At 40.5% G+C, this 20519-nt stretch overlaps 1 protein-coding gene across 9 annotated transcripts in view; it reads right to left on the bottom strand.

The window, feature by feature from the left end:
- LRCH1 (leucine rich repeats and calponin homology domain containing 1) overlaps positions 1–19375 on the bottom strand; it is a 118358-nt gene extending 98983 nt beyond the window's left edge. For 5 of the 9 annotated variants that reach the window (XR_009725376.1, XR_009725377.1, XR_009725379.1 and 2 more), the window contains exon 1: positions 19064–19375. Coding sequence is in view for 3 of the 9 variants with exons in the window: in XM_061353074.1 (XP_061209058.1) it covers positions 19064–19301 (238 nt within the window). In the remaining 6 variants the exon portion in view is untranslated. The remainder of the gene's footprint in view (positions 1–19063) is intronic. The other 4 variants (XR_009725380.1, XM_061353074.1, XM_061353076.1 and 1 more) reach the window with 1 other exon arrangement.
- Between the last annotated feature and the right edge of the window lie 1144 nt (positions 19376–20519).

Below are 20519 nucleotides of genomic sequence, written 5' to 3'. Positions count from 1 at the left end.
TTTAACAGCTACAGTTTCTGGTGATTTGCTAGAGAAACTAAAGAGAAGAAGCCTAAGAAAAACAAATATTCATCTTCTATCATACTCTGTTCCTCCAGCTGGGTGGGGGAGGAGAGGAAAACTTTCACATATTAAAACCATATTTAATGAAGTTACACAGTAGCGACAATGCATACAATGAAAATATATATGACAGTCAATATAAATATCAGAAGATAATTTTCTAACAATCAGATACTGGAATATAAGAACAAATTCCCTTCATATTATTTACATTATTGCTGATACAGCACTACAGTTTCCCCAAGACAGTCTGAAAGTAATTAAAAAGGAAGCATAACAGGGTAGACTACATACTAGCTGGTGTGCAAGAATAATTCTTTCAACAGCTCCAAATGCTAAGTCACATTGTATAGACACACTACCACAATGATCACAGTGACACAGACATACTGAAACTCCTTTTGAACTAAGCTCAGGTGCTGACAGCAGGCTAAATACAGCAGGGTTACAGGAGACCTTCCCAAGAAAACAGGTTAAATTAACCTGGGCTGAGGTTTATGCAGATAAAATAATACCCTAAGCTACCTTGCACTGCTATAATGTAGCCCTATAAAGTATCATCTGTTTCTGAAATTTAGAACAGGAAAAATCCCAGATTCATCAGTCAGAAGGGACTTTGCCAGTAACTTCAGTTATGCCTACCTTTCACTCTACCTGCATTTGTGCATCAACTGGCAAAAAAAAAAACCAAAACAAACAAAACAAAAAAACCCAAACAAACAAAAAATCCTCCCCCCCCAACAATAAAAACCAAACAAACCAAAACCCACATCACAACTTACTTTGCTTCACTTGCACATGCAGCTTTTTCTTTACCTATTAAACTGTCTTTATCTCAACCCACAACTTTTCACACTTTTACTCTTCCAGTTCTCTTCTCCTTCTCACTGGGAAGGAGTGAAAGAGCAAGCAGCTGCACGAGGCTTAGCTGCCTACTGGGGTTAACCCAGAACAAATAAGCAAAACTTACCATCATACCACTGAAACAGTTATTTTAAAACACAGGCATTCCACAGTTGCAATCAGAACTTAAAGAGCGAGGTGAAGGGAGGAACTAAACAAAACAGTATCCGAAACTAAACAAATTTGTTACCTACTATTCTTATTAAGCATTTCAGTCTCAAGTGCTACAAGTTCCTCATTAACATCTTTGAAATGAAGAACACCCAATGTACCCAAAATAGTTTAAAATTATAACCAAGACCACCATATTCTCTTTAAAAGTGTAAAAGTGCTTTCAAAATGCATTAACCTAAGTCCTTTCTCCAGTATTCCCCGCAGAGACTAGCAATGAGAGTCTGCATTTGGTAACAGATGCAATGCATGTCAGACTTTATGTCAATACACAACTGGAGCAAAACCCTACAAGTAGGTTTGCAGGTGAATACATCAGCAGACAGAAGGTGTCTAAATAGTCTATTTTGCATAGATGCAAAGCACGATTGTAAACAAAATATAATCACCTTGGGTATTCTTTTGCCAAGAAGATGTTGAGAATTCACAACAGGAGAAATACCTCGGAGTTCAAGATAATTGGGAATGCCTCAGCTAAACAAAATATGCCTCAGCTGGCAAGAACAGATTGATCAAGTTCATACTTGACACAGCTTTGCACAGATAGTTGGACTAGATGACCTCCAGGGGTCCTTTCCACCCTGAGCTACACTATGCTCCCATATGATTTAGATACAAAGTTAGAATAAGACCTTATTATATTAACTGCATATATTAACTGACATTTGCCTTTTTAATTTACAAATACTCAGTTTAAAGAAGCTAGATTTTGGAGTTGTTATATGATCTTAACCGTAAGTTTCAAAAGGGAAGAGTTACCACTAAAATAAAATGACATTTGAACCAAAATTATCACATATGAAAGAAAACCACAGATAAGAGATCCAGAAGAAGTGAAGAACACAGCTTTGCCAGACAAGAAATGCAGTTGAAAAGGTATGTTCTAAGACGATCACAAAATTATCTAAAGCAGAATCTACACTGCAGTCATTTAGAATACTTAAAATTTTGTAGGTAAAAATCCAACCCACCTATTTTTATTGCCTTAGATATGATCACCATATCACCATTGATTTCACCTGAAAATCAATACCACCAATTCACCTTAAATAGTAAGGCTATTTAGCATGCAATTCCTTTTATATCACTGACACTTCTCAAGCTGGTCTTTATGTACTGGCTGGCCATAGCACCAGTACATAAAAAATTCTGATGTCATCTGCATTCCACCAAGGGTGGAGGCAGACAAACACTTTTTCAAAATGAGTTCCCAAGAAATCCGCATTTCATAAAACCAAAACATCCTGTTTCTATAAACAGAATTGTCAAGCAATCTGTTCTTGAATGGCTACTCAAAGAATAATTCTTAATTAAAAAGCAACTTTTCCTGTATTTGATTTAAAACCTTTTGCTACATTAGAAATAACCTTCATTTTTTATGTCTGTAATTCATATAGCAAAATACCAAAGGAGGCATAAGTGTAAAACTGCTGCAAGGAAAAGATGACTACTTTGATATCTTTAAAAAACCCCACCGTCATGAACTAAAACTTACATACTACTGAAACAAATCATATTCTACAATCTCCTGGGAATATACTGCCTACTTGAAGAGCCTTTTTGATTTGTTCATACCAGAACATCAGTCATTTTGATTTGGCTTCAGAGTGTTAACCTGACATCTACTCAGAGAAACTGACCAATATCCCCAGGGAAGTCATCTGGTACGGGAATTTTTAGATGCATTTCTTCACAACCCAACATTAGTCAAGATTTTTGAGACTCTCCATTCAAGAACACAAAGCCATTGCTGATAAAATCTGCCAGTGATTGATGTTAATGGTGCTATAAGTAACAGCAAGTTCAAGTTGTTAATAACTGAAAGACAATAAAAAGGTTAAAGCACCAAAAAAACAACAAAGAAAGCAAACAAAAAAAATCTATGAGGATTCATGAAATGATGAGATTTGGGATCTGAAATCATATTTCACAGTAGAACACCAAAGGTTTTTCTGTTCAGGAATGATTCATAAGCCCTTGCAACATTGACTATGGCAATGTAAGATAGTAGCAGCCTCAACTCGGCTCTCCACTCCTCTGTTGGTGTTTACCTTCCCAAAAACAGGGACAGCAGAATTAGCTGACAGCTCCACAACACAATTCAGGGCTTGTCCTGTTAGTTTAGAACCACCTTCATCTCCATTTAGTGTTGTTACCCTACGTAGACGGGCAGTACCCTTCAGCAGGAAGCTAAATGGACAACTGCAGTAGCATCTTAAATTAGAGTAATAGGAATTATCCCTCATTAACCAAAGCTCTTACCTCATTAATGACAAAGGTAAGATTTATAAACAACTGCAAAACCGTATCCACTGATACAGGGGATTTGCTGAAAAAGATCAAATGATCAGAAGTTGAAGCTAAAATACAAAACAGTGTGCATCATTTATGAATTTCCAAAGGAAATGTATAATTAATCATACTATTATATATCACTGGCAGACTTCAAAATCAAGACAGCACATATGAGCCATAAATTTCTCATCTAGATAAAAAGACTCAGTCAGGGAAATTTATGGCCAGTATTAAGAAGAGGGTCAAACTGTATCAACATGAAAGTCTCTTAGTGTTAAGACTAATCAACTACTCCATGCTTCAGTAAGTATAGTCTACTAGCTCAAGAATGAAAACAGCAGCATGAAATAAGGTGAGATATCTCTGGTAAAGGACAACAGAAGAGAGTACGTATTCTTGAGATATTAGACAAATTCTCCTAAAAGAAAGCAGATTCTGTTAATAAGGCAAAATACCTTAACAAGCTTATTGCTCTATTTTCTTTGCAACACTGCTTCCCAGGGAATAAATTACACTCTTCCACAGGAAAGACATTGAGTGGTTATTCTCACATAACCTTAACAAGTTGATCATAATAATTATCACTAAAATAATATCTTTCTGCATATGTCCCCACTTTCATACACCCTGACTCAAGCTCTACCTATCTCATGCATCAAAGGATTTAGAAACATACTGAAAGGACCATACTATGCATACAGCAAGTGAATTTTTTTCTCTCTATAATGCATTTAATATTTAATACACAGTGACATAACATAAATGCACTAAGACTGAGCACAAAACACCTGTGGGTTTTTCCCAGCTGAATCAGTTACATGCAGAATACCTTGTAACTGCAAATATTTTTATTTCTCTATGATGAGAACACTGAAAAAATAAGATGGCTTAGTTAGAGACAAGGAAGGAAAATTTTTTGAAACAGTCTAATTTCTTCAAACACTTTTAACTGAGAAGGTGATTTATCTTCAGTAAGTAACATATCAAAAATTATTTTTTAATAGCTAACATTCTGTAAAACTATCTGGCTAGAGGATGTAAGGAAAAAACGTAAACAGCTTAGAGCAGTTAGCCATGAAAACAGGAAACAAAAGATTCTGCTTTAGAGGGATAGCTGTATTTAGGACAACTGGCAAAATTTCTGATTAATCCAGGTAAGCAAAACTCAACAGTCCTGCAGATGGAGCACAGGTATGTTACAGGAGCTGATCTGGAATGATTCTTTTACATAAATGCTTTTTTATTAATGTCTTTTAGAAACAGTAATTTTGGAAGTAGATAGCTCTCAAACATCAGCAGTGATTCACTGGTCTGGCCATCTTAAATTTGTGTGATTACAAGGTTGATTGGAACTCATTTGATTTTGGCATATTTCCAGACTACTGTATTAACAAAACCTTACACTACAAATTTAGAACACAAAACCCCAAGACTGATTTCTCAGGAGATTTTAGAACAAAATGTTTTATAGACATTTAAGCTACGCCTAGAGCAACACTGATTTCTCATACAGAATTTGTCCATGCTGACTTCACCCACAAAAAAAAAGAATTGTCACTTTACATAAATTCTAGTCAGAAAAGTGTGATTTTTTCCGCAGCACTATTCATTATTCTCATTGATCCAACTAAAAAATTTGGGAAACAGCTAACAGATTTGCGAGTGATGTAGAGGGAAGCAATATGCAGCCTTTTCGTAAGTCTCCTTTCCAGCCCTTACACCGGTGTAAGATTTTTTCAGCTTTAAAGAATTAGCCTCTCAATATTCTCCTGACTGTTCCAAACTCCCAGTTATGGAATCATCCAAATTACCTAGAAATCATTCAGAAACCTACATTTATTATAAGCACACATTCACATATAGTAACTGGTGTACTTGTTTCTTGGGCGAAGAGTTTGGTTTGGTTGGGTGGGGTTTTTTCCACTTTTAAAGGCAAATCCTATTATACTGGATAGAAACATAAGGGAACTTCACAGACTCATTCTATTCCCCATATGTATAGTTTCAACTGCAATGCTTGTGCTTCACTAATTCCCATAATAACACAAGGATTTATTACTTCATTTTAGAAGCTTTCCCTGCAGATGCTAAACATTATACTCATTCTTACTTCCCTTTAACGAGTACTTGTAGAAGAGCCTGGAGGTTTTTTTCAGGCTACCATTGCTTCATAAACACAGCTTAAATTTTTCTGATAAACTGGACGTTGGAGGGATCACATGGCCACGTCTCCCACAGCTTAACATTTAAGTGCATAACTAAAATACTTCAGTGAGACTACCAGTTACTGCAGTTATGTTACTACCGCACAGAACTGTTCAACACCAAACTGAGCTATAAGATTCCAGAAGCCATTTTTAGCCCTGGGCACTACGCCAAAAATAACCTTTTCAGTTCTCTAGGAAGCCAGACGTACACGGATACAAAAACTGACAGAAGGTGTACAGCACTTCTTGCCAAAATGCTGGTGTTTCAAGTTAATACTCTCATATTATTTGATTCTTAACTGATTGCAAATCTATAGTGATCTTCTTTTAGAGACTGAGTATTTCTGAATCATGCTATCATGCTTCTGTGCCAGATGCTGCTATAACATGAGCTCTTTGTTTCTGTGTTAATGCATCTAGAATCACTCTCGGGACTTCAAAACATAATGAAAGCTTACAGGTTCAGGTCTTTAATACTATCCTAACATCTTCCAGAACAAAGCTTCAATTCAAATGTCTCAACACCCATTCTTCAAGGTATCTTATGCTGTCCTTATGGAGACATAAAAATAAAAGTCAGAGAACCAAAGCTGGATTCCTTTCACAGTTCTATCCTCTATCTCTTATGAGATCACAGTATCACAGTATGTTAGAGATTGGAAGGGACCTCAAAAGATCATCTAGTCCAATCCCCCTGCCGGAGCAGGAACACCTAGATAAGGCTACACAGGAACGTGTCCAGGCAGGTTTTGAATGTCTCCAGAGAAGGAGACTCCACAACCTCCCTGGGCAGCCTGTTCCAGTGTTCCGTCACCCTCACTGAGAAGTTTCTTCTCAAGTTTAAGTGGAACCTCTTGTGTTCCAGTTTGTACCCATTGCCCCTTGTCCTATCATTGTTTGCCACTGAGAAGAGCCTGGCTCCATCCTCATGACACTCCCCCTTTATATATTTATATACACTAATAAGGTCACCCCTCAGTCTCCTCTTCTCCAAACTATAGAGACCCAGCTCCCTCAGTCTTTCCTCATAAGGGAGATGCTCCACTCCCTTAATCATCTTAGTTGCCCTGCGCTGGACTCTCTCCAGCAGGTCCCTGTCCTTCTTAAACTGAGGGGCCCAGAACTGGACACAATATTCCAGATGGGGTCTCACCAGGGCCGAGTAGAGGGGAAGGAGGACCTCTCTCGACCTACTAACCACCCCCCTTCTAATACACCCCAGGATGCCATTGGCCTTCTTGGCCACAAGGGCACAGTGTCAGCTCATGGTCACCCTGTTGTCCACCAGGACACAGTTACACAGTATGTTAGAGATTGGACCCCCAGGTCCCTCTCCCCTACACGGCTCTCTAACAGATCTAGATTAAGCCGTTCAAAATTTCTGTTCCTTAGTTCTTCCAATCTGTAAAACCAGGTATAACCTGCATCATTACAGAACAATGAAATATTTCACTGAAAAGAGCAAAGTTTACAAGGTAATTTTTAATAGAAACATAGAACAAGGTCTCTAATAGGACCAACTAGAACTAGAAATCATCTCAAAGTCATTATATTAACACTCAATTCAATTTTATAAAAGGCTTTTAAATTAATCAAAATACAAGAAATTCAAAAGACTACTTTCTCTACCCTTAGAAGTGACATACTGGTTGACTGAACATCAAAGTTACACACAGCACATTTTAACATAGCAGTAATAGCTGCAATATCTTTATCATAGAATGGTTTGGGTTGGAAGGGACCTTAAAGACCATTTAATTCCCACCCCTACCTACCACGGGCAGGGCCACCTTCCACTAGACCACTTTACATAAACCCCAGTCCAACCTGACCTTCAACACTGCCAGGGATGGGGCATCTAGAGTCCAGTGTCCCACCACCCTCACAGTAAAGGGCTTCTTCCTAATATCTAATCTAAACCCCTTCTCTTTCAAATTAAAGCCATTTGCCCTTGTCCTGGCACTACATGCCCTTGAAAAAAGTCCCTCCAGATTTCTTGTCAGCCCCTTTAGGCACCGGAAGCTGCTCTAGAGGTCTCTCCAGAGCCTTCTTTTCTCCAGGCTGAACAACCCTGAGTCTCTCAGCCTGTCTTCATAGGAAAGGTGTTCCAGACTTCTGATCATCTTTGTGGCCCTGCTCTGGATTCACTCCAATGAGTGCCTCTCTTATTTCTAAATTCTCTCACAAAATACTTAGCAAATTGAATCTGATATTTTATTTTAGCTCATCTTTTTCATTCAAATCATAACGTCCATACCACATGCATCAAACATTTTTTTGAAGAGCGTGCAATCGATCACCTTCACTTTTCCTGTTGAATTTGATTAAGCATATGAAAAAATAAAGAGGGCAGTTCCAAAGACAGGGAAGAAATATGTCATTTTTTTTAAAGCAGCCTCTTCCATCCCCCAAAAATATCCCAGAAGAATAATGGATGAAACCACACATTGCCAAACTAACATGATAGTTTTCCATCAAATTTGAAATTTCAGATAATGGAAACATCCATTATAATACATCTGTAATTCCATAAAGCATTCTCTTTGTCAAAATGTGCAGAAACTAATAAACTGCATCATTTTCCTATGAAAGATTTAAAAAAAAGCTATCAAGAACTATATATAATGAAAAAATATGTTGATGTTGTGTACCATTATGTACCAGTACTGATCATGTCTTAAAATGAGACAAAGTATGGAAACATGAAACATTTTACATGGACCTATCCCCCCCCCCCCCAAAAAAAAAAATTGGTCATACATCTTTCTTCAATTACATTACTAAGAAGGGGAAAATACCACCTCTGGTAAAACTTGCAATTGACAGAACATGTATGAGTGAAGGTTAAAAATAAAAACAAATAAAAATAAAAAACCCAGAAAAAAAGTCACTAACGCAAAGCAATCTGAACTGGATGGTAAGGCAAAGAGTAGGCATTCAGCAAGACTGCAATTCAAATCTTGGAACAGGGATCGCAGGCAAAACTTAATGAGTAGGGAAATGACACTGCACATGGTGGAAAGCAAAAAGACAAGTTTTCTTGAACTGGGATGAACTCCAGAGAAAAACTAAAAATAAACCCTAGCAACACAACACACAACAAGCATGGGAAACCTGGGTTTAAGCTTCTCCCCTTAACCAAGCTCAGCTGCTCTTTAACAACCAGGACACCTCCCCCCCAACTGCCGAGAAATCTCCTTTCACCTTGGACCAGAAACGCCACCCCAAAATCTGCATCACTGTCTGTACTTTTTAATTATGTAACTTATGAATGACACCATGTTCTTCCTTCTTCCCTACCAAACAAATGCACAGCTTTGTTGTTACTACACTTGCCATGTCTGGAAAAGACTGAATTGAATAAATTCGGCTAGGCCTCACTATTCAACATACAATGATATAACAATGGAAATGATATGACCTGCCAAGTAGTCAAGAGTTTTACCCCTCACTTATCTTTGCACAAACATTTTATGAACCTATTTTGTCTCTGCTCACCAAAAACAATGGACCCAACTTAATCACGCATGCTGTTCTCTTCATGTTTAGATGTGGAAGGTTTTTTATTTATTATCTAACACTTTTCATTTTTACTTTTTGCATGTCTAATGTAGTGCTGCCACTACAAGTAACACAACCAAAGATGCAGACTTCAGATGTTAAGAAAATCTGACATGTCTGTAAACACACAATAAATCAAAGTGAAATTGTCACTTGTTACTCTGCTACTTTTGAAAGATGCTACTTTATAATATAATCTACAGTATAAAGAAATGAAGCCATGTGCCATGTTTAAATATACTTCCAAGATGTTTTTTAATGAATTTAGTTTCATTCAAAAAGTTATCTACCTTAAATCCTCCACCCACATATTAATGTCAGCTGTCCCAGCAGTGCCTCCTTCTATCAGAAAGAAGTATTTATAGGACTGCATTAGTAGAAAACACCTAACTACTCTATATAGTGAAATCAAAAAATAAGACATTACATTGGTTACCAATGTTGCATTTTACAGCAATGCAGTTTTGGAAAGAAATAAAAGCTCTATTTTTAAAGCAGGTGTTTCAAGCCTACTTTGATATTGGCAACATGTACTTCAAAAAGGATTTTCAATAAAGTGTAGAAACAACTGTAGGGAGACGCAAAACATTTATAATCTTTACAACATTTGGAATTTATATATGGAAGCAACTGAAGTATTTCAATATGTTAATCTACTGAAAAACAGAAAAGGTAACAGACGTATCCTGCTGACATATTTTCCCTTTTTTCAGCACAAATAATTCCTTCTACTCTACAAAGAGTATTTCCAAAGCAAGAAAAAGCAAACCACCTGTGGAAGTTCACATTCTCCAGATTCAGTATTACAATTACTGCACCTCGCAATAAGGAATAAAATCACCCAGCTACAGAAAACCAACAGAAAAAAACTTACCCATTCAGCAGCACAGGTCACTTAACATGGTGCTTGGCTGTTTGTTCTTGTTCTGCTTCTCATTAATATCAATTCAAGAACTCTACTGTGATACTCAAAACCTCCAGCTACTACCAGTAACTCCTCTAACCATACCTAGAAAAGTTACTTCACACTGGCATCATGAAAGTTATCAGCTCACTTTTAACTAAAAAAGTCAGAATTCCCAGAAGCTCAACTGAACATGAAACATTCCAAGAAGCTACAAAAGTGAGTGCAAATCTCCGGCTCCAAATTAAATGTAAAACTAACTCTCCTTTACCTCTGCCAAGATCATCACCTCACTCACAAGTTTTGACTTTTTTTTCTCCCTTTAAAACTATCTCCCCTGCAGACTGGGATAGGACGAGAGACTGTTATTATAATTTCTATTTTTAAACAGTTAAGAGGTTTACAGATATTATGGTGTTCTGCACCATACAAGGTAGAAAAGGGATAAAAAGGCAACCTGGCCAGCAAGATGCCCTTAGGGGAAAGAGGCTGGGGAGAAGCCTTAGAATTTTAGAAGTGAACTCCTCCCACAAGAATACATCTACCCACAAATTTAGGGGAAATTAATTATTCTTCCAGAAGCTTAACTCCTCAGTACCTTTCCAAAGAACTACTCTGATGTGTGCATTATACCTTGCAAATTATGGTCAGCGGAGAACAGTCAGAAGTCAGGAAACATAATTCCCATTTCCACTTTTGACAGTGATTTGCATGCTGAATACTGCGATAACATTTCTGGCTCTTTAGTTTTCAACCCAGGAGATAAGTAGCTATTTCATAATTCTGGTCTCAGAGAACATGTTGCAAATACCTCTCTGGTTTCAGAAGTGACATTTAAATTATTTAAATCATATTAATTTTAATTGTGAGTTTGGGATATAACCAGCTTGAGAATGTTCAGAAATCTAGCAGATGCTTAGTAACAGAGCCAGAAACAATCAAGCAGGCAGAATGAACAGTCTGCAGCCTGGGGAAGTTATTCATCCTTCCTAGAATGGTCATTTTAATATGCAAAACACCATTCCCTCCATCTTGGTTGCTCTTTTAACTCTGTAAGCAGGAAAAATGTCACTAGCTTTTCCTTCTGCAAATCGTTGCTAAGCTTCCCAAACTTACATTCAAGAGTTAATCTTTTAAAGTATAAATTCTAAACTGCTGTTTGTAGCAAAAAGCCTGTAAACATCATGTATATTAAAGTCAAATCTTTTGCCTTGTTTATCTAATTCTCTGTTCAAAAAAGTCTAACAATTATTATTGTAACTGCTCAAGAAATAAATTGTCCTCAGTTTTACAGATAGCAGAATAGTATTCCAAGCTATTACACTCGATCAAGAACGTACAGCTCACATCCCTACTTATACCCTTCTTTCACTTCTACCACTTCATATATTTTCACTCAGTAATTCATAAATTTTCACTCACTGTTTATGACATTTTGGCTTTTACATAGAATGCTCATTACATCCATTTTCTTGTTCAAACCTATATTACATTGTCATTAGCTCCCTTCCTCTTCTAAGTCACAGTTCTACTTTATCATACCAAATTCTACCCTGGTCTTTTCCCCTCACATAAAAGTATTCAAAACTCTACAGGTACTAACTGTGTAAAGATTCACACCATCTCCCCTGTTTTACAGATGTCTTCACAAACTGTTCCAGCATGGGTCCCTTCCACAGGATGCAGTCCTGTAGGAACAGACTACTCCAGCATAGGTTCCTCTCTCTACAAGGTCACAGGTTCCCATCAGGAGCCTCCTCCACCTGAAGTCCATTCTGGAAGCCCAGTGCAGGCTTCCCATGGTATCACAGCCTCCTTTGGGCATCCCCCTGCTATGGCATGGGGTTCTCCATGGGCTGCAGCTGGAGATCTGCCTCAACATGGCCTGAATGACAGGCTGCAGTGGTATCTCTGCTCCGGAGCCTGGAGCACCTCCTCCCCTCCTTCTGCACTGACCTTGGTGTCTGCAGACCTGTTTTGTTCATATATTCTCACTCCTCTCTCTGGTAACACCATTCCACAGTGTTTCCCCCCCATGCTTCTTAAAAATGTTATCCCAGATGTGCTACCACCATCGCTGATGGGCTCAGCCTTGCTCAACAGTAGGTCTGTGAGCTGGCAGACATGGGGGAAGCTTTTGGCAGCTTCTCACTGAAGCCCTGTAGCCCCCTGCTGCCAAAACCCTGCCACACAAACCCAACACACAAAGACACACAAAGTGATAACACTTCTACAAAATCAATCCGTTTTCATCCATTTACATGCACAGCATGGCCAAACATGGTTTTGGCAGTTTTATGTAAAGCTGTTTATAAAAAGGCCACCCTAAACTGAATGTTAACTTTAAGGGTAGAGGAAGTTAAATAAACAGCTGAGGTTACTCCTGCTGAAATTTAGGTGTTTCACCCTCCCTCCTATTATGTGATTTCTAGACTGTCATCTCTCCTACCTCCTTGCCTTTGCACTAGTTTTGAAGCTTCTCTACGAACAAAGCCAGCTAGCCAAAAAAAGAAACAAACAACATAAAACCACACTGGGGAAGGAGATGGACACAGTCAGTGGTAGAATGCCATTAATCTACGCAAGCCACATTCTGACACAGTAACCAGGCAATTGAGTACTAATTTGTTTCAAAACAAAAAACACTCTGAGCTTATTCACTTCATTTTGTTCTGAGAAGAGCCTAACAGCACCTGCAGTCATTGACTATGTTTCAGCTGTGGGGGCATAAATCCCCAGACAAAAGAGGTAACTTTCAAAAGCACAACCGACTAGACTCAATACAACAGAAGAACTAATAGACTCTTTCCAAAAGGAGTTAACAGCTTTGACGTTTAGATGATCCACAAGCAAGAACACTGCCAGACTTGGGGAAGAAAAAGTGCCAAAGGGGCTTGTAAGTGTATTCTGCAGGTCTAAGTTGCTAAGCATATCTATGCTTCCAAGAAATTAATTTAGTTTAGAGCTCTTTTACAAAGTCTGCTTATCATTAAAAAAAAAAAAAGACAAAAAAAAAAAAAAAAAAAAACCACTAGAATATATTTACACAGAGGTGTCCAGATGGACCACATTATGGAGTGGTATTGTATAAATAATAATGAATACAAGTGGATTTATCTTCATTTTTTTAGCCTTGTAAAGACACATTATATAGTAATCTCTAAAAAGAGTTACATCCCGTAATTTTTGGATGCAGGGTAATAATCAATTCATTTGTGAGGATAAACAAACATATTTCCTCCTCCCTCCTTGTCCTAATACACTTGGGATATTATTGGTGTAAGAGGTAGAATAAGAAAGGCTAGAAATCTTCAAATAAACACAGGAAGCTTGTAGGAAGGGACTGACTATATAACATAGAGAAGAAACATAGGTTTGGGGTTATTTTTCGTAACTCAAAATGTTATTTTTATTGATATGAGTTTAGATAAAATTAGCAAAATGAAAGGTTTTCAAGAAGCTTCATTTAAAAAACCCACAATGTAATCAAAATACAAGATGATGAACTATTCAAAGCAGTAATTATCAGAGAATATTCTTAAAAGGAGAGGGGCCTATAAAACCTTTTTTTTTTCCCTAGTGACCAAATGATAACCAAATTCTAAACAATAGTCCAATTAGCAGTTCATGAAATTGTGCAGTACCACAAATTAGCCTATATCTGCGACGTTCTTCCCAATGCAACCTGCATTTATAATAAGTGGAATCAACTGCACATCTACTGCTATAATTAGGATAATTCTCCTAAGTGAAGGAAGAATTACATTAATAAAGGAGCTGGAGAAAACCACAGAGAATAAATTATGGCAATCTAATATACATAGAATCGTAGAATATTTTGGGTTGGAAGGGCCCTTTAAAGGCATCAAGTCCAATGCCCCTTGCGATGAGCAGGGACTTCAACTAGACCAGGCTGCTCAGAGCTCTGGCCACATAGAATCATAGAAGAGTTAGGGTTGGAAAGGACCTAAAGATCATCAAGTTCCAACCCCCCTGCCATGGGCACAGACACCTCCCACTGGACCATGTCACCCAAGGCTCTGTCCAACCCTACCTTGAACACTGACAGGGATGGAGCATTCACAACTTCCCTGGGCAACCCATTCCAATGCCTTACCACCTTTCCAGTAAAGAACTTCCTCCTTACATCATCTAATCTAAATTTCCCCTGTTGAAGTTTGAACCCGTTACCCCTTGTCCTGTCACTACAGTCCCTAATGAAGAGTCCCTCCCCAGAATCCCTATAGCCCCCCTCAGATACTGGAAGGCTGCTATGAGGTCTCCACACAACCTTCTCTTCTCTAGGCTGAACAGTCCCAACTTTCTCAGCCTATCTTCATACAGGAGGTGCTCCAGTCCCCTGATCATCCTCGTGGTCCTCCTCTGAACTTGTTCCAACAGTTCCATGTCCTTCTTATGTTGAGGACACCAGAACTGTACACAATACTCCAAGTGAGGCCTCATGAGAGCACAGTAAGGGGGCAGGATCACCTCCTTTGACCTGCTGGGCATGCTCCTTCTGATGCAGCCCAGGATACGGTTGGCTTTCTGGGCTATCAGCACACACTGCTGGCTCATGTTCATTTTCTCATCGACCAACACCCCCAAGTCCTTATCCACAGGACTGCTCTGAATCTCTTCTCTGCCCAACCTGTAGCTGTGCCTGGGATTGCCCAGACCTAGTTGTAGGACCCTGCACTTGGCTTGGTCAAACTTTTTATTAAATACTCATAGGTGTTTATTTAATAAAAAGGGAAAGAAAAAACAAGTAAGATTTTTTTATTATTATTATTTACTGAAAGGGATGGATCTCACCTGAACCAGTATCAATCCCCAAGACAAGAAATAATTTTTTTCAGAAAGACAAGCAGAAAAAACTTCAAACTGCTGGGTACAAATAAATGCATTCCTGGACTTAATTGTGATGGGAGACAACTTGTAACTTCATTAATTTTTCACTTTTTCCCTTTACATAATCCCATAGGAAGCACTTATATGTCAAAACTCAAGGTAAGTGCCCCCAAAAACTAGAGGTTCTCAGGCTGTTGTTCAGGTGATACTGTAATTTTTCAACAAATTCTGAGAACAAATCCCTGGTTATACAATCCAATCAACTATTTCAAAGATGCTGCCAGACTAAGGTGTCTCCACCACTGCACTGCCTTTTACAAACGTTTTAAAAGGCAGAAGGTAGGAGGTCCTTCGTCTAGTGAGCATACTAAAGCCAAAAAAATAAATACATATCCTCCCAGAATTTCATAGTGTCCAAACTAGCGATCAAATACTTCAATTAGTGTTTCTTTTCAAACAATCGAACACTTGATGAAAACAAAAATATTGCTTCACTTTCATGTCATCAGAAGCAGCAGCAAGTAATCCTTTTTTATGTGCCTAACTCACACAATGGAAATGGGTGGAACAGGTATTCACCAGTAAAGGCTGAGAGCATCTGTCTCCAGAAAAACAGCCAAAGTCTACAGAAAGAAACTGAAGTGATGCACGGAGCCATGGTTACACATTTAAGTAACAGCTCTGGAGCTTTTTCTTCCTCTTTTATAAGCTAACATGCTTCCAACATTCCCAGTGGTTTTGAGGAATATAATTGCATGCTATTACTTAAGAACTATGTGATTACTGTGCCACTGTCTTCTGCATAACTCAGTCTGTAATAAGAGTGATAAGAATAGCATTTATTATTTTTGAAACAGTTTTTGCAATGCATCCACACTGATGTGGTTTTAAACATCTGACTAAACTCAGGATGCTTTACATAGAGGTTTTATTTTTTTATAGTACCATACACCATTCAAACTCCCCTTTGTGTGCAAAGACACTCCCTGAAAGTTCATCTGACCAGGTCACTCAGCTCTTGAGCAAAACTTGCAAAGACTGAGGAAAAGCATCCTATCATGCCTCTACAAGCAAAATGTGCTTTATGCAAAGTAAAAACACAGATGAAAAAGCATGCCAAGAACGGAATGTGAAGTAAGAACTAGAAAAGTCAAACTATTCAGTCCCAGCTATCAAAGGCAACCAAGCTACATCCCTTTTACAAGTATATCGAATGCTATGTAAAATCTGATTTCTAAATTCTGGGAAAAAAAAGAACAAATAAATGCATGAACAGAGAATTTACAGTTCAACACTTTAGTCTTATTCAGGCCTACCTAAAGCACTCCAAACTTTTCTAGAAAACAAGCTTATTAATATTTCATTTGATAGTAGCTGTAGACTGTTATTTTCTGAATTCAAATACACTGTCAGTGTATTGGTAAAAAAAATACAAAAAAAACAAACCAAAAAAAAAAAAAAAAAAAAAAAACCACAACCCAGTCCTTTAACAGTGAAAGGCTATCCCAACCCCAAACACCGAAGTTTCAGGGCTTCACACATGTCAGCACATCAAAACCTATAAATAAAAAGCCACTCACTGCAAGGACATAGCCCAAGTAGTACAAAAAAGTACTGGGTTTATACTATGCACATTTATGGAGAGGAAGCTAGAGAGAAAATTCCCATCAAGAGTTTGCCCCAAGAGCTTCAGAAACCTGGGTTTAAGCCAAGCCTCTTTTCTGTTTATATATTCTACTTATGTAATGTAGCAAGTGAAAAGGAATACAGCTTTTTCAGAAATGCATTAATGGAGGACAACTCACAAGGCAAACATTTCCCATCAAACAGTTGCCACATGCTGTTAAAAACAAAAATATAGATTAACACATGGTTCTCCCAAAAACGTACTGTGAAAAAAGGGCTGCTGTTGTTATGAGATTGAGACATGGACTGCTCTATGCTGCTGTTTATACCAAAAAAAAAGGAGAATGAAAATCCCATTCTACATTTAATTTCATATTGAATACTTTCCATGAAAACTCTGACAAAAGCACATTAATGCTTGAAAGCAAACACTACTTTTTCCCTGAGCTCTCCTCTGAACATAAAAATTACTAGAAGTAAGCATGTAACAAGCATGTGCTACCTATACCTTCAACTCACAGCTCATGCTTGTACAGGCCACACACGATATACAAACACTAACGTGATAGTTGCCAAACAAAGTTTTTTCCAGTACATAATTTTGTTTTACAACAGTTTGGATCAATATTAGGGCAAACCAAACAAGCTAACTTTCTGGATTTCCAAACAATTTATTTTGCATCACAGCATGTTTTCATTAGACTGTAACTTTTAAAAAAGAAATAAACGTCTTGCTGGGGAGCCAAGCTAAAAGTCATTCTTCCAAAACACATACAGTTCCACTACCATGCCTTACCCCTTTCACATCTGCTGCTGAGCTGGTCAGTGGCAAGTATGGCAATACATACTACCAATTAATGGCAGTTTCATTCATCAAATTTCCTTCATTTCCTTCCTATTTCTCCTTTATTGATACCATGATACAGGTGTTCACATGGACCACTGTGAACTCCATTCAACAAAAGCAAATAAGCCACAGCTCTAAAGGACAATTACATACAATGTCTAGTACACATGTGAGGCATTACTCTATTCCCTATAGCTGGAATAGATACAAGTATGCAGTCAGCACATGCGTCTCCACATAAAGGGAGGCACAAATACCCTCATGTGCAGGAGCAGTTGAGAGCTTAGGTTCATGTTATCACATGCTTGCACACAGGTATAGCACCTGCTGTTTTGTGGGTCAAGAACAAGTGACTACTTGTCTGCCTCTGTGCTGTTACAACATAACTATCTTCAGCAGGCAAAAGGGGACACAAAAGGGCATGCAGAGGCGGTACACTAAAGATCTTAGGAATATACTAATATATTCTTCTAGTGCAGGTTTTTACTGTTCTACCAAGTGGCACTATTTAAAGAGTGGATTAGGTTCCAACCCCTGGCACAAACAGGGACAAGAAAACAGATACAACCTTCTTCAGGGGTCTGCCTCCTTAGGTGAGAAGCAAGTGTGCCTTTTTTCATGTTGGAAAGAGGATGTGAGGGCAGGGTAAATGCAGATTGGATATACCTTCCCTCACCACTCTTGCCTGCCCAGTTGTCAGGCCTGTCCCCCCTGCAGATTTATGTAATGATGGTGTCCCCCACTGTAGAATATGTACAGTGCCTGTGAAGACACTGTTTTCTCTCCACAGTTGTTTTGGAAGATTGCAATGCATACAGAGCCAGAACTGATCTGACTGTAAGGATACAAGAGTGGATGTCAACCCCAGTATTGAACAAGTGGCATTTGTGAAAGGCAGCACACTACCTGGGGTAGCTGCAGAAGTGTTCCTATGAATAAATCTCATCTATAGGAGACATGTTCAGAGGACCATGAGTCTTAATGCGGTTTACATTACCAGCTTCTATCCCCTCCATGCCAGGTGGGTTTGCCTACAAGCAGTCAGGTGGCAAAAGCAGGTATCCACCCCAACACACACATGCATTCCCTCTGCTACCGATGCCAAGGTGGGCTGTCTGCCACCTCAAATCTCAGTGATCAGGGAAGGGTGGCACAGAGATGCACATTCCACAGAGGGAGAAGGAGACAGGTGTGAGCAAGAATTTTCTCCACACACATGAACATTCCCCCAGTGTGCCTTGGGAGAGCCACCTCTGCCTCACCAAACGCAGGGGGGATGGAGGAATCCAGCCATATGGGAGCAAACACCTACCTCACACATCAAGGCGGGGGGGGAGGGGGGGGGGGATAAAGAAAGCATAGGGTTCACTGAGAGCTGGGAGTGGGTTCTGTTTCCGTGTAGGGACGTCCCGTGGGGAAGGCGAATGCCTCATGACACGGAGGTCGAGTGGAAGGGTGGGGAGGGGGGAAGCGGGTCCCTCAGAGGGAGACAGAAGACACTAGGACGACTGAGGGGGCAGGGAAGGAGAAAGCGGGTCCCCGGCGATTAAAACCACCTCCCGTCCCGTCCCGCCCCGCAAGCAGATGCCGGCCGGGCCCCCATCTCCGCGCCCTCAGTTCCTCCCCTGGCCTCACCTGCCCGCACCGTATCGGAGAGATCGTGGCTGAGGGCGGCGGTGCTGCGCGGGAATTCCTTCAGCTTCCTGCCGCTCAGGTTGAGCCCCCCGGAGTGCGCCGCCTCCTCCAGCGCCCGCTCCAGACCGCGGTTCAGCGGCGCCTGCAAGCCCAGCGACCCGCCGCCGCCCACCCCGGCCGTTGACGCCGCCAGAGCCGTGGCGGGGAAGGGCTGCGACTCGCCTCCCAGCGTCGCCATCTTTCCCCTCGCCCGCCTCGCCGCTGGGGGTACTCGAGAGGGCCGTCGGACCGACCTGCCTGCCTGCCTGCCTCCCTCCCTCTCTTCTTCTTCTTCCTCCTCCTCCTCCTCCTCCTCCTCCTCCCGCTCGCTGTAGTGGCGGCACCGCCGCCGTGACGGGGAGGGGGAGCAGCGGAGCAGGCAGGAGGCGGAGGCGAACAGCCTGAAAGAGGCGCAGCAACTGCGCGTGCTCCGACTCACACCGCCCTCTTCCCCCCCACGTTTCACCGACACCGCGCCCGCGGGCCGCTCGGGGGGCGGGCACTGCGGCACCACCTAGCGGCGGCGCGCAGCGCACCCCCGGCCTCGTCCTGCTTCAGGTGCAAATGCCAATGCCCTGGCCCTCCCTGGTTTCTTAGAATCGGAGAATTAACTAGGTTGGAAAAGACCTTTAAGATCATAAAGTGCAACCATTACCTCAGCACTGCCAAGGCCACCATTAAACCATGTCACTAAATGCCTCATCTACACAGTTTTTGAACACTTCCAGGGACAGTGTTTCCACCACTCCCCTGGGCAGCCTGTTCCAATGCCTGAGCACCCTTTCAGTGAAGAATTTTTTCCAATCTAAACTCCGCTAGGGCAGCTTAAGGCCGTTACCTTTGGTCCAATCATTTGTTACTTGGGAGAAGAGACCAGCTACCTCCTCATTCAATACACCTTTCAGGTAGATGTAGAGAGCAGTAAGTTCCCAACTGAGCCTTCTCCAGACTAAACCTCCCCAGGTCCCTTCCTCATCATACTTGGGCTCCAGACCCTTCACCAACTTATTTGCCCTTCTCTGGATCTGCTCCAGCACCTCAACGTCTTTCTTGTAGTGAGGGGCCCAGAACTGAGCACAGTATTTGAAGTGCAGCCTAGCAGTGCTGAGTACAGGGGATGATCACTGCCCTGGCCCTGCTGGCCACACTATTTCTTGTCACAACTTTCCCCTCAGCGTTCCCTTTTAAAGCTTAGCCAGGGAGGTCTGCCCACCACCTACTTTGGCCCCTTCTCCTGAAATCCCCCCACAGCTGCTCACCACACTAACTGTGCCGGCAATTTGTGGTTGAGTGGCGTGAAACCACCACGTAGATGTGCAGGCAAGCATGCATGTGCTCAGGCAGCAGGCCTCGTTTGAAAATTAAAAGCTGCAGTGGCTGTTGCCACTGAGCTGGGCCCTGGGGAGCATCTGCCCTG

The sequence above is a fragment of the Neopsephotus bourkii genome, unplaced genomic scaffold (assembly GCF_033783945.1).
Source record: "Neopsephotus bourkii isolate Nb327-2 ecotype Australia unplaced genomic scaffold, CSIRO-AGI_Nbou_v1 NB_663, whole genome shotgun sequence".
Taxonomy (NCBI): Eukaryota; Metazoa; Chordata; class Aves; order Psittaciformes; family Psittacidae; genus Neopsephotus; species Neopsephotus bourkii.
This window is presented reverse-complemented; position numbering and strand designations above follow the sequence as displayed.